The 13,183-nt window shown below is 37.5% G+C and overlaps 1 protein-coding gene across 5 annotated transcripts in view; it reads left to right on the top strand.

The window, feature by feature from the left end:
- The window catches only part of LOC120311176 (GEM interacting protein), a 72,479-nt gene that overhangs the window by 7,117 nt on the left and 52,179 nt on the right, over nucleotides 1-13,183 (top strand). The window contains exon 1 of one of the 5 annotated variants that reach the window (XM_039350373.1): nucleotides 2,455-4,979. The exons of the other annotated variants lie outside the window; for them this stretch is intronic. Within the exon in view, the coding sequence (XP_039206307.1) occupies nucleotides 4,958-4,979 (22 nt within the window). The 5' untranslated portion in view covers nucleotides 2,455-4,957. Of the gene's footprint in view, nucleotides 1-2,454; nucleotides 4,980-13,183 lie in introns of those variants that run through there. 5 annotated transcript variants of the gene reach the window in all.

Here is a 13,183-nt window from a genome sequence, read left to right as displayed (position 1 = left end):
TGTACAGGACAGCAGGATTCTTGCTACGTTGTACAACCTTCCTGCATGCTTGTCAGATTATTTTTAAGCACAAGTAAAATTAGCCACGCTAACAGGTGATGGGATATTACACGGTATAACAGGGGAGCTCTTTCATCCCACTCTTTCCCCCTTCCCCCTCGCAAGCCTTTTCCCTGTTAGTTGGACAAAATCTAGACATCAAAACTCACCTTCTTCTGGGTCCCAGGTCTATCCTCATGTTGAGAGTGACTGCTGTATGTTTTCCCAGGCTGATGGGGTTTGATGTGAGAAAGGGAAAACACCTTTGAGGTTATCCACCCATCTCTTTCCTTAACAAGCTCTATATTTAAGGGCAGTATACCTGGGGCAAGATAGAAATGGGCAATGGGGACAAAGCATTTTATGCCAGTATAGTTTTTTTGTTGGTTCAAGGGTGAGGTGGTAGCCATTTAAATGAGTTTTAAGGAACAACCCTGTATAAGGCTTCACAACCCATATGATTTTTCATATGATCTCAGCCTCAGTGAAATATTAATGATGTAAGACAACAGGGTTTCATATTTGCCAACCAAAGCTCATGAAAGGAGGCTGTCAGAGGAAACACAAACATACAGCTTTATTATTTAATAAGCCCAGTTGCAAGCATTATTACACATACATGGTAAACAGGAGGGGATTCATTTCACATACCTTTGTTTCTTTCGAAAATGAATTGCCAAGACTTTATGGGGAAAAAACCACTGAACAAACAAGAGTCCCAGAGATATATCAGAGGCAGCCCAGAGGCAATCAATGCATTATCAGTCTGTAATCAAAGTTCAACTAAGAGATACCCCGAAAGACTAGAACTTTTAAGCCAATCTAGAATCCCGGAAGAAAAGCTTGTTATTGTGATGTCACTCTAGACTTTACTTTCCACAATGAGCACCAGTTTTCAGTACAAAGCTCTGGAAACTATGGACCAAGCATTGGTGTATTCATAGAATCGGATGCTAACACATCCCTTTGCTTTAGCCAAATTGTTCTTTATGTCACTCATCTTCAAGGCCTTTCTGTCTGCCAAAACAGATGTTGGCTTAGCTAAGTGTGTGCAAAAGAAAGGCTTTTACACGTTCACACAGAAGTGGGACCTGTTGCTATTAAATCTCTGTATTAAAGATGAATTCCAAGTCACTATTTAAAGGAAATGTACATAAAAAAAAACTGCTGGGGGTCAGAAAAGTTTCTTATCTATCTTTTGACCTTTAAGCCACATCTTAATAAATCTTTTCTCCCTTTGTTCTCTGAGGATTGCCTCCGAAGAAATAGTGTGGTGAGTCCATAACTGCTTTCAGACATTTTTGATGAAGCAATTGTCTCTTTTCTGACTGCCTAGGGCAGGGGTTCCAAACCGGGGGTGTGAGACGATATTCCAGGGGGTGCAAAAACTTGGGTTTTCAAAATTATAATGTAAATGCATAATTCATTGCCATTATTTCGAACTTTTATAAGGGGAACAAGAATATATCAGAAGCGTTCTAGGGGTGGGGGTATAGAAAAGAGAGCTGCTGGCCTAGGGGCTTTCTGAGATAGGATAGGCAACATTATCTTCTCTGAGGAATAGATGTAGCCTTTGTTCCTTTTTTAATTCTCAGACACCCCAGAACTAATTTTCAGCATTGCTTTCATAGTGTATTAAATAATAAATACATATAAAAGTATTCTTGTTTGTCTGTTCAACCGATTCAACAGATTTCAACTATCTGCTTTTCTATTCATAGGGTATTCAAGGCAACTAGCAATAAAACAAAGTAGATCTCAATAATTCCATATAAATTATAACTCAACTAGCTTCTTGAACTTAATCCATATAGCCACTTAACATGTATGAGAAAAATCTATGAGTGGAGATCATCGTTTTCCATTTTAGCATTCAAAAACAGAATTTTTCATAGTACTGGTACTTTTTCTTTTTTTATAATGTAAGCTGCCCAGAATCATCTGAACTCAGGCAGACTCTAAATGTAATAAAATAAATAAATAGTACATGAGGAGGTGATGGAGACAGGCTTTCATCACCATCCTGATGAACATGGTTATTAATGTAAGTAGGTCAGGAATGGATTTTGATTAGGCTTCAGTCCTATCCTGCTTGTGTCAGTTTCTGTACTTTTAGAAACATAGATAAGAGTTTTGTTATCCCAGATGAGGTTATTTGGTGACTTGAGTAATCAACATTATTGTAAACAACTAATCAAGTTTTTTTCCCAATGGTTGTGTTTAATAGTTTAGGAGTGACCCCCCCCCTTTTTATGGGGGGCAGGATTCTTTGTGGATTTATATGCTGGCAGTGCATGGGCCCAAAGCCTGCATAGATATTTTAGAATTTAACTTCATCTCGTTCTCTATATTATTTCCTCCTTTCTGTACTGCTGGCCCTTTAATTATTTCTTGCCAACTGGTGGCCAAAAAGAGTTAGATGGTTCCTGTCTAAAAAAGAAAGAAAAAGAAAAACCACATCACTTTTAACCAGTTGGTTATAAAGAGTTTTTGAAATTAGACATAGGTTTGAGCATTATACTAACTTTGGGTTAAGAGAGTTTGAAATATCATTGGCACATAAGGCTTGGAAAGATGGTAGATGAGATATTTTTTGTGGCTTCAAGAATGCAGAAGTAGATGCTCAAGTCCTTATTTCCTCCTCTTGACTCACTTATCATTAACAGTTAACAGTTCTTCAAATCCAGCTGTGTGACCTTGGGCTAGTCATTTTCTCTCATCTTTAGGAAGGAGGCAATGGCAAGCCCTTCTGGGGGAGGGGGGAACCCTGCTTGTCCAGGTAGTCTCTGAGAATTGGACATGACTGAACGGAAGATGGGTGGATGGATGGGCAGACAGGCAGACAGACAGATGGCAGGCAGGCAGACATCTGCCCTCTCAACCATGTGACTCAGGGTGGCTAACAAAAATTAAAAAACAGGAAATAGACCAAAAAATTAAAACACATTGCACTGAAGACAATGCATAAGTCAGATCTTCAGAGTGTAATACATACTAGCTTGTTGTGGGAAATTCTGAACTGAAACCCTCCTTATTATCCTAGAAGGCAGATTTGTTATTACCCAGAGTACTATGGGGGCACTTTTAAAGTCTGTAAAATAACATTACAGCAGCTGTCGTGACTTCAACAAATGTTGAAAGTTCTGAGCAAATTCTGCAGTTACACCACAGAGGCACAAGTTGTTGTTTTTCAGTCCCTAAGTTGTGTCCAACTCTTCGCGACCCCATGGACCATATTACGCCAGGCCCCTGTATCATCCACTGTCTCCCAGAGTTTGCCCAAATTCATGATCATTGCATTGCTGACACTATCAGAAGCACAAGTTTTGGCATTAAATTAGGTTCAACTTTTTTTTAAAAAAGTATAGTTTTACTTGCATCTGGGTAAATGCTCATATTTTCCAACTATTCTTACCATGGACAGTCCCTAATTTGAAGAAATCATTACTAGTAAATCACTGTTCTTATTTTGGCTTTCCCAGAGACTGGGGGTTGCCTTCTTAAAATAAGCCCAGGATGTCACCCCCAATGGCATAATAAAATAACTTGCCTGAGCGGAAGTTACTACAGCACAAAAAGTATACAGCAATGGTATATAAAAGGTAGACTGCACTCCATCTCATTATGCTTGCTAGTCTTTATGATTGTTGGAACAAATGCCAGATGAAATAAGCTATTATTTCATCCTTTTAAATTCTTAAGATCAATATTTAGATAGATTATACCTTTAGTGGTAAAAGATTCTATGTTCCTATTGTTACTTTGTAAACTGAAATATCTAAATTCACCTTGCAGATTCAACGACTGGATTCACACATTGTGCCAAGCCAATTTTAAACCATGGTTTGCTGAGTAAACAATAATTCATTGGATTCACATAACAGACTAAGCTATAGTTTTAAATCAAGGGGATAAGTCCACTTAGTGCACCAAGTTGAAATAAAACAAACAGCATCCTGGTTGGTCTCTAATGCCTTCTAATAAGATCACCTTGAACGGAAATAATCATTTGTAGGATCATCATCATCTCCATGTTTGCAAATTTGCCTTAAACTTATATTTTTATCTTGTATTTTATTACCCAACTATATCCTTCGTGTTGGAATTCCAAAGGGAAGAGATGGAGAATCTTTGGCAATTAAGAACTAGACATCACTTTTTTTGGATAGCATAACTCCATTTGATTGGGCCATGTTATCTGCAAGGGCAGAGCCAATAGATGTATATTTTCTGGCTTCTGGGGATGGATATGTTTTTATTTCTTTGCTTTGCTTTTCAGTGTGATTAATATGGCCTCTCTCTTTGAACCATCTTTAGCCAAGAAATTTGCGGGTTTAGTGAAGACATGGTGCAGCACAGTAACTAAGAAAATGGACAGTTATAGACTAATCTAGAAAAAAAGGAATGAGTGCCTGCCTGATTAAAATGGTCTTCCAAAATTATTTCGAAGCAGATGAAGAAAGTGCGATTAGAACCTCCATGTAAAACAGATCCACAGTTTTGATATCAGACCTTGAAGAATGCCTTGACTCTGCCCCAGCACTAATGCCATCAAAGGAATAAAATGCTGAACACTATTAACACTTTTATAATATAGTTTTCAGATGGTTGTTTCCTTAATAGAAACTAAGGTGAGTAATCTGGCATAGGCTAAAGGCAGACTTTATGCATTAGATTTACCACCAGAGGTTGGGGGCTCTTATTTGTAAATTGAAAAATATGCAAATGAAGAAACAAGTAAGTTTCTTGATACGGAAATGTAGTCAGCAGGAAGCAGTGAAGTTTCGGTGGCTGTGGGCTCAGAAACTCTGCAAAGTATGCAGTGTCCCTGGGGCTGCCTACCAGAGTTAGTGGCTCCTGGAGTATCCAAGGATTTGTGCTGGGGTCCAAACCTGGGGATCCTGCTGAGGATTTCATCATGGCAGAGCCTCAATCTTCTGGTAGGTAAAGCAACCTTCTTATATTTTTATGCAGGGACTTTGAACCTTTTTTTCAGCATACAGCAAGTCATTGCAGACGGTTAACCCTTGAAGTTTTTAGGTTGGGGCAAGAAATGATTGCTTTGAGGTGTCTGATCCCTGAAAATAAAACTTGGTTCAGTGCAACAAGGCCTAGAGAGTGATATGACATTGGTAGACAAGAGAACTTTCTATTGTATACAGTATATGGATATTCTCAGTATTGAATATTCCTATTCTGAGTATTGAAATCTGTAAAATGTGTTTTGAATAAAGATAGATGTGGGCCAAAATTTATGACTGTGTAACAACAACCAGATCATATCGAGGAGAGCCTAATTCAAATCAGTATATGTTCCTTAACTAAATGATCAAATCTATCTCTGTATCTATCTCTGAGTTCTTTTCAGTTGAACTTAGAAATGCGTATGAATCACTTCAGAAATCATTGTTGTATTTTAATTATGTGTTCTAAATTAAGATGATGGTTAAAATGTACTTAAGATTAAAAAGGAAGCATATTTTCTTTAAGATCAATAACTGTTTTTAAAAAGTACTCTCTCACACATTTGATTGTCTGATAGATATGTATACTAGTTGGAATCTATTTTAACCTTTGAAATTATATTTTTATATATATTCTGTTACAAATCCAGCAGTGTGACATGGCTATTTTTAAACACTTGTTTAAAATCTCTATAAATTTGATTCAGTTAGGAGAACGCATTTAACAACCTGTGAAATGTTATAGGGTGATCATTCTCTGTCAGCCATGTTCAAAATTGTAATTTGTGGAAGTACTCATTTCCTGGCCTTTTTTTATTTTTTATTTGCCTAACTGCATGATATAGTGCAGGGGTACCCAATCTGTGGGCTACGGCCCACTACCAGGATGTGGCCTACTGGCCACCAGGCCGCAGAACAATCTAGCCAGTGCATGTACATGCACGCACTCACCCCCACTTGTGCTAGCGCCGCTACGCAAACAGGGCACTGCATGGTAAAAATGGGGCGCCACATGGGGAAAAAGGGGTGGAAATGGGGCACGGTGTGGGGAAAATGGGGCATCAGATGGGGAAAAGGGGCAGTACTAGCGAGTGTCATGTGGGCACTAGCACCACTCCGTTTGTGTCGCACATGCTCGTGGCCCCGTTTGTATACACGGGCGCACATAAAATGCTTCCCCTTCCCTTTCCCTCTGGTCTGCCAATCAAGAAAGGTTGGAGACCTTTGATATAGTGCACATGCCTGCACACTGGATGGGATGCTTACTTTACAAATGTTGTTCCACATGCTAATCCCGCCACTATATTTTGTGCCACCAACAAATGTGTCTTCTGAAGAGGAGGTTGTAAGAAGTAAGAAATAATTTAGGAGGGGGAAAAAAATCATACTCAGTTCTTTGCCAAGGATTGCTACCCTCCATCTGATCTGGGGAAAATTTAAATTCTTCTTTTGAAATCCTGAGAGGCTGCCCTTTGCCATATGCATGTGAAAATAAGGTATCTACAAAAAGACTAGAAGCAAAAGAAAATGATATCATTACAACTGATCTATTTGTAGTAAGTATTTGTAATATTTAAACTCTTAATTAACAATTGACAGATAGATCACTGTGATGACAACGTTTTCTGTGAAGGCCCTTTCACAGCAATTCTCAAAGACTAATGAAAAAGAATGGCTGTTGGATGGAGCACAACATTTTTACAAATAAAATGGATCATGAGAATGGAGATGCTGTATGTACACAAGAAGAAATGCTTCCACATAGTCACCATTACCACTCTTTAAACTTATTAACTATTTTTCTAACAGGCTATGATTGTCTTTATCACAGCCATTGAGAATTTAAAATAAGCCAATCAGCACTTCCCAACTAATCAGTGGGAGAATGAAAAGCCAGATATCACCTAGCAGCATATCTTTTTCTTTGGGAGAAGTAGAAAACATGCTCCTTTGCTTTATTTAGGACGCTCAATCTGAGAATATTATGGCAACATGGCAACTTACCAGTTATGGCTGGGTGGGGTGGATAATTGAAGATTAGGAAGTAGGCTGAAGCAAGAGTTTCCTCAATGAGAAACCACTTATTGCTAAGCTTCAGAAGCAGTGTTTCTCAAACTTGGTAACTTTAAGATGTATGGACTTCAACTCCCAGAATACCCCAGCCAACCATGAACTATATCTGAGTCAGAAGGAAATATGTTCTGCGACCATGGCAGAAAACGACACAGTGTGGTTCTAAGCTATGACTGAGACCAAAGACTCAAAGAATTTATTTTTAAAATGGATGGTTATCTTACATTCACTATGATATTGGTAGACTATTTTTCTATATATATATTTTGTTTGGTAGAGATTGTTTTAATTTCAAAATCTTTCAGATAAATACAGTAATCTTTCAAATAAGTATTTTACTGTAGATTAGATATATGATTAGATATGATATATGAACAAGTGCAGAAAAGTAGCTTATGGATGTAAGCCAGTGTATTTTGCTTCTGTTTGGGTATTTTTGTTTAATACTTTGTTAAATTCAAGATAGATAGATAGATAGATAGATAGATAGATAGATAGATAGATAGATAGATAGATAGATAGATAACCTTTATTGTCATTTTTTTGCTGTGAGCACAATGGCACACATTAAAAATGAAATTTATTTGTTTGCTCTCAAAGTGTAAACATATATAACACACATTTAAACATACTATATATAACGTGTATAGACCTACACCCTTACATATAAGTAACATATAAATATTAATCACTGTCCATCTTGAATACATAATGGAAGGAGGAAGCTTTAGAGTTCACAAGATTAATACTGTATGAAACAAAACTGTGTCTGAATCTGGATGTTCTGCTTCGGATACTACAAAAGTCGTGAAGAGGATGTGTAGTGTCCCAGACAATCTTGTGGACCCTGCTGAAGCAACGCTTATATGCTATGTACTGGATGGAAGGGAGGAAATTTCTAATAATCTTTTCAGCCATCCTCACCACTCTCTGCACTGCCTTTGTGTCTGAAGCAGTGATACTTCCAAACCAGACAATATGACAGGATGCTCTTGATCGTCCCTCTGTAGAAAGTGGTAAGGACAGGGGAAAAAAGATGTGCTTTTCTCATGTGACGCAGAAAATGCAGGTGCTGCTATATCCGCTTCACTAGTGTCTCGCTGTTGAGCGACTAAGTCAGCCTACTTGTTAACTACACACCCAGGAATTTAATGCTGGTAACCATCTCCACAAGTGAATCATTGATGCACAGAGGAGTGTGGCTGTGCCTGCCTTTTCTGAAATCAACAATGATCTCTTTGGTTTTTCTAATGTTTAATACTAGGCTGTTTTCCTTACACCAGTCCACCAAACCCTCAACCTCCCTATAATAAGCACCCTCATTGTCATCTTGAATAAGGCCCACTACTGTTGTATCATCTGCAAACTTCACAATATGGTTGTGGCAAACCTAGCACAACAGTCATGGGTCAACAGAGTGAACACCAGTGGACTTAGGACGCACCCCTGAGGAGAACCTGTGCTCAAGAAAATGGTGTTAGAAATATTTGTTCCAGCTCGCACATATTGGGGCTTGTTAGAAAATCAAGAATCGAGTTGCACAAAGAAATGTTTAAGCCTAAAAGGCCCAGTTTGTCTATTACTGGGGAATGATTGTGTTAAATGGTGAACTGAAGTCAACAAACAACAAACGCACATGAGTATTTCTTTCCTCTAAGTGCTCCAAGCTCAGATGGAGAACAGAGGAAATAGCATCCTCTGTAAGCAAACTGAAGCAGGTCAAATGCTGGCAGGAGGCTAGATACAATAATGTTCTTTATCAGCTTCTCAAAGCATTTCATAATGATGGATGTCAGTACAACCGGACGGTAATCATTGAGGCCTGTAAAAGACATTTCATGTTTAGCATATCAAGTATTTGATGGATCAATATGCCCAAATACCAGTGCTTTTTTTCTAAAAAAAAAAAAAAAAGGTGCCGGAATTCACACATGTCATACAACCCGCCTTGCCTACCCTACAAGATTCCATCCAAAAAAGGTGCCGGAACTCCGTTCTGGGCATTCTATGAGAAAAAAAGCTCTGCCAAATACTATATCAGGAACAATTGGTTTTTGTTTTCTAATTAGTAGTACAAATCAAGACTCATTTGAAGCATCTTGATTTAAGCCATTCTATTAGCCTCAAATGGCCCATCTTCACAATTTTCTTTTATTTTTTATTTATTTAAAACATAACAGTTTGGATGACCTATCCTCCCCCTATTTGAGGGGTTGCCAAACTTGGCAACTTTAAGACTTGTGGACTTCAATTCCCAGAATTCTCCAGCCAGCAAGTCCATAAGTTTTAAAGTTGCCAAGTTTAGAGACCCCTGCCCTATTCCAACAGATAGATGAGGGAACTGAGCTTCAGATTCAATGTATATTTGTTAAGTATAGAAGGTATGTTGAAACAAACATAGTGTGGAAATGAATGGAAAAATAAGGAAAAGGTCATATATTGCTTTCTATATTAGATGGGTTGGATCTTCAGATCATTCTAACATAAGCATATTTATAACTCCCACTGGCTTGATTTCATGAATACAGTTATTCAAGACCAAAGATGCCATATTATGGCCTAGCAGTGGATCATTGTAATTGGTAAATTACAGATTATGCTTTGATTGTATAATTCAAGTCAACTAATTTAACCGTAGATATCCTGGTTATGCAAGCCATATTTTAGCACATTATGTGAACCAGATTGTAGATTTGCTCATACAGTGTTCAACTAATGTATTATGGAATTTTTGATCTTAGTTCAGACTACCTAAAGATAAATGCCTAAGTAAAACAGACCACAGCCTTTTCTGAATGCATGCTTTTACATTTACTTTGTTCTCGGCAAGAAGGCAGAAGTTCTACTTCCTCTTCTTCTCCCTCTTACCTCATTTCACAGGAAATATCAGAGAGTTCTAAAAAAAAAATCAACATCTTTCCTTCATTAGAACATTATTTCCAGTTCAGTTCTGACACATTCAGAATCATGTTGACGCTGGCAAACAAATGAATGCTCAGAGAATAGTACAGGTTCCATCCCTATTAATATAATTCTTATATGAGTGAAAATCCTTCCATATGCAAATGACTGTAGATTCCTTATATACTGTAGATCATGTTATACGAAACGGAATAACCATCAGACTAAGATGTTTGGGTATTAATTTCTATATAGCAATTAGAAGTATTCTTTAAAAATAAGACATTTTTTGATGATTCACTAATAGAAATTTGTCTAAGCATGGGATGGAAAGCAATAACAAATAACAGCTGAATTACTCTGTTTCATGATATTCTATCAAGATTCTTTGTGATCCTAACTTCAGAAATGATGCTTAATATGGGGGTTTGGCAAAAATGAATCTTGGAATTCAGAGGTTACACAGTCATGTTTAAAGAAGAATAAAATATAAATATGAATGCTGAACTGGGTTAAATATGTACTAGTAGTATTGGCAGAGTGAAAGGAATGAGAGACTGTACTATGGTTTGAGTTGCTTGAAAAGGCATATAGGTAATCCTTGATTTATGACCAGTCGCTTCATGACTGTTCGAAGTTACCCCAAAGGTTTTTACAACTCAGTTCCAAAGTTTCAATGGACAGTCACATGACTACATTTCAGGAATTCACAAACTGGCCTGCATTTAGAGCTGTTTGATCATACTGCGGTCATAATGTACACAATTTATGACGTTTTTGATCAAAACCAAACATTTACTTTGTTTTCGAAAGTAAAAATGCCACATAGCAAACAATGGGTTTGCTTAATGACCAGTGCAAATGGTCATTAATAACTTAAACCATAATGGGCAGGTTCTGTTGTGATTATAAGTCAAGGATTGCCTGTATAGCAGGCACAGATGAGAGTAAATCCTGTGTGTATGTGTTACAGAAATTTACAAGAGATAAGGAAGATATTACAAGAGATTAAGAATAAGGAATAATTTCAGAATGCAGGCCCTTCCTCTCAAAGTATATACAAGGGGTATGTTGAACTACATCAAGGAAACACTGAATTAAACATTAAGGACTCAACTTTTCTTGGTAAGAGAACCTGCCTTTCTTTGGAAATAAAACACTGCCTGTGTCATAAACTAACCTGATTGCCCATGTAATTTATATTTCTGCAATAATACTGTTCGAGTACAAAACCTGATACAAAAAAACCAGCATTTTGTATCATAGCATTTCAGCTTCCTTATTTTCCATTTAATATATACTCATACTTTACAAGTAACAAGCCTGAGGATGTAACTTGGGAAAATCTTAAATAAATAAATGTCTATGCTGCCCAACTGTCAATGAGTCTGGGTGGCTCACTGCAATCGAATAACAAATAGGATTGGTAGTAATTTCATTATTTGCAAAACTATTCGTTTCCAGAAAAAAAAAAAAAGAAAGCTGGTTGGAATCAATTTGGTCAAGCATTCCTGGTCACAAGAAAAGCCAAACAAGCGTTCAAAGCTGTCCAAGATTTGGCAAGAAGTAACAGGTGGAAGATCATTAAAGGGAGAAACAACCTAGAACTAAGGAGAAATTTCCTGATAGTGAGAACAATTAATCAGGGGAATGGCTTGTCTCTGGGAATTGGTGCTGCTCCATCACTGGAGGTTTTTAAGAAGCGATTGGATGGCCATTTGTCTGAAATGGTATAAAGTCTCTTGCTCAAGCAGGGGGTTGGACTAGAAGACCTCCAAGTTCTCTTCCAGCCCTGTGATTCTATGTTCTATTTTAAGAACCAGTTATGTGATGATATTAAATACAAGCCTCTTTTTCTTCCAACTAACATTTATTCTGACAGTCTACATAGCTCTGTAGGAAGGCAAGGAAAGAGGACATTTAGTTGGGTCAGAAGGTCTCAGAGAAGTGCTGCCTTTTCTTCTGTCCAATGAATAAGCTTCCCATTGCTGCTTGATGAAGCAACCCTTTTAAGACAACCACATCCTGTTTCTGGGGCAGAGGAAAGGAAAACATGAAGATTTTGCTCTGTTAATATCACAAGCGCATGACTAGTAACATTTTCTAAATTCTACAACTATAAGCTTCCACTTTTGTTGGCTACATAAATAAATCAGAGTTCAGCCAGAGTCGCACATCAAGATAGTTTGTTTGATATGGTTTAGTGTGAACTGTGTGATGCTAGGTTGATCCACAAGCTACAGTTAAAACATGACTATATACTTTAGAATAAGAATTTAAGGTATAAAAGCAAATAACAAATTATGAAGGATTATAGCCATACAACTTAATAACACTAACCATAGGAATTCTACCTATTGTTGATTTAAAACTATGAAGACTAAGTTAAGGAGAATAAAACAGAGCAGCATAAATAAATGGAGTAAAATAAAGTTAGACCAAGACATTTGACAGATCAAACAATCATGCAATCTTCATGTTGATTGCATGATATTGATATCATAAGTGAGCCCATGAAATATTATGTCTTAACCATTGAGTGGCAGCTCAAGCTGCACTCTAAAAAGCAAATACATTTGCTATGCTCCATTTACAAACAAGATATTTTAAAGGTGCCAGATTGAGAAAGACATTAATCTTATGCTACCTTTGGCCTTGCTTTTTAGTCCCTCCCATCCTCCATTCAGCACACCTTTTAATCTTTCTCCCTCTCATTTATTTTCTCATTCCTAATTGTCCTTCTCAGTAATTTCAGTCTCCACTGGGAATAATATATCTGATTTTTCCACCCTTTCCACGCCCATCTCTTCAGTGCCCCCCTAATCCTCCTCTCTGCTGATTAGCTTTTTATCCCTTGTTGGTACTCCAGCTCCAGTTCCTGCATCTGTTTTGCTTGGAACTGTAGTTTTTCCATTCCTTTGGATGTAAGATAGGATGCGTTGTAGAGAAGCAGGCCAGGGCTCTATTCTTTGCTTTATTCCTTTGGATCTACTGATCGAAAGAAGAGAATGTGGGGTTCTGGCAGAGTGAAATAAGAGTCAAGAACATTTTTTATCCTGGAAGAGGAGGGGTATAAGACATTTTCTGACATTACTATAAGTGTATTTATTGTTTGATCTTCTCTCTGTCCTCCTCCAGCTTTTACTTTCATTCAGTTAGTATTTATTACTCCCTTTCTATGTTGCTTATCCCAAAAGGGAGTAGCA

Source organism: Crotalus tigris, unplaced genomic scaffold (assembly GCF_016545835.1).
Source record: "Crotalus tigris isolate CLP2741 ecotype Arizona unplaced genomic scaffold, ASM1654583v1 scf7180000018323.1251302, whole genome shotgun sequence".
NCBI lineage: Eukaryota > Metazoa > Chordata > Lepidosauria > Squamata > Viperidae > Crotalus > Crotalus tigris.
Note: the sequence above shows the minus strand (reverse complement) of the source record. Positions and strands in the feature narration are given on the sequence as shown.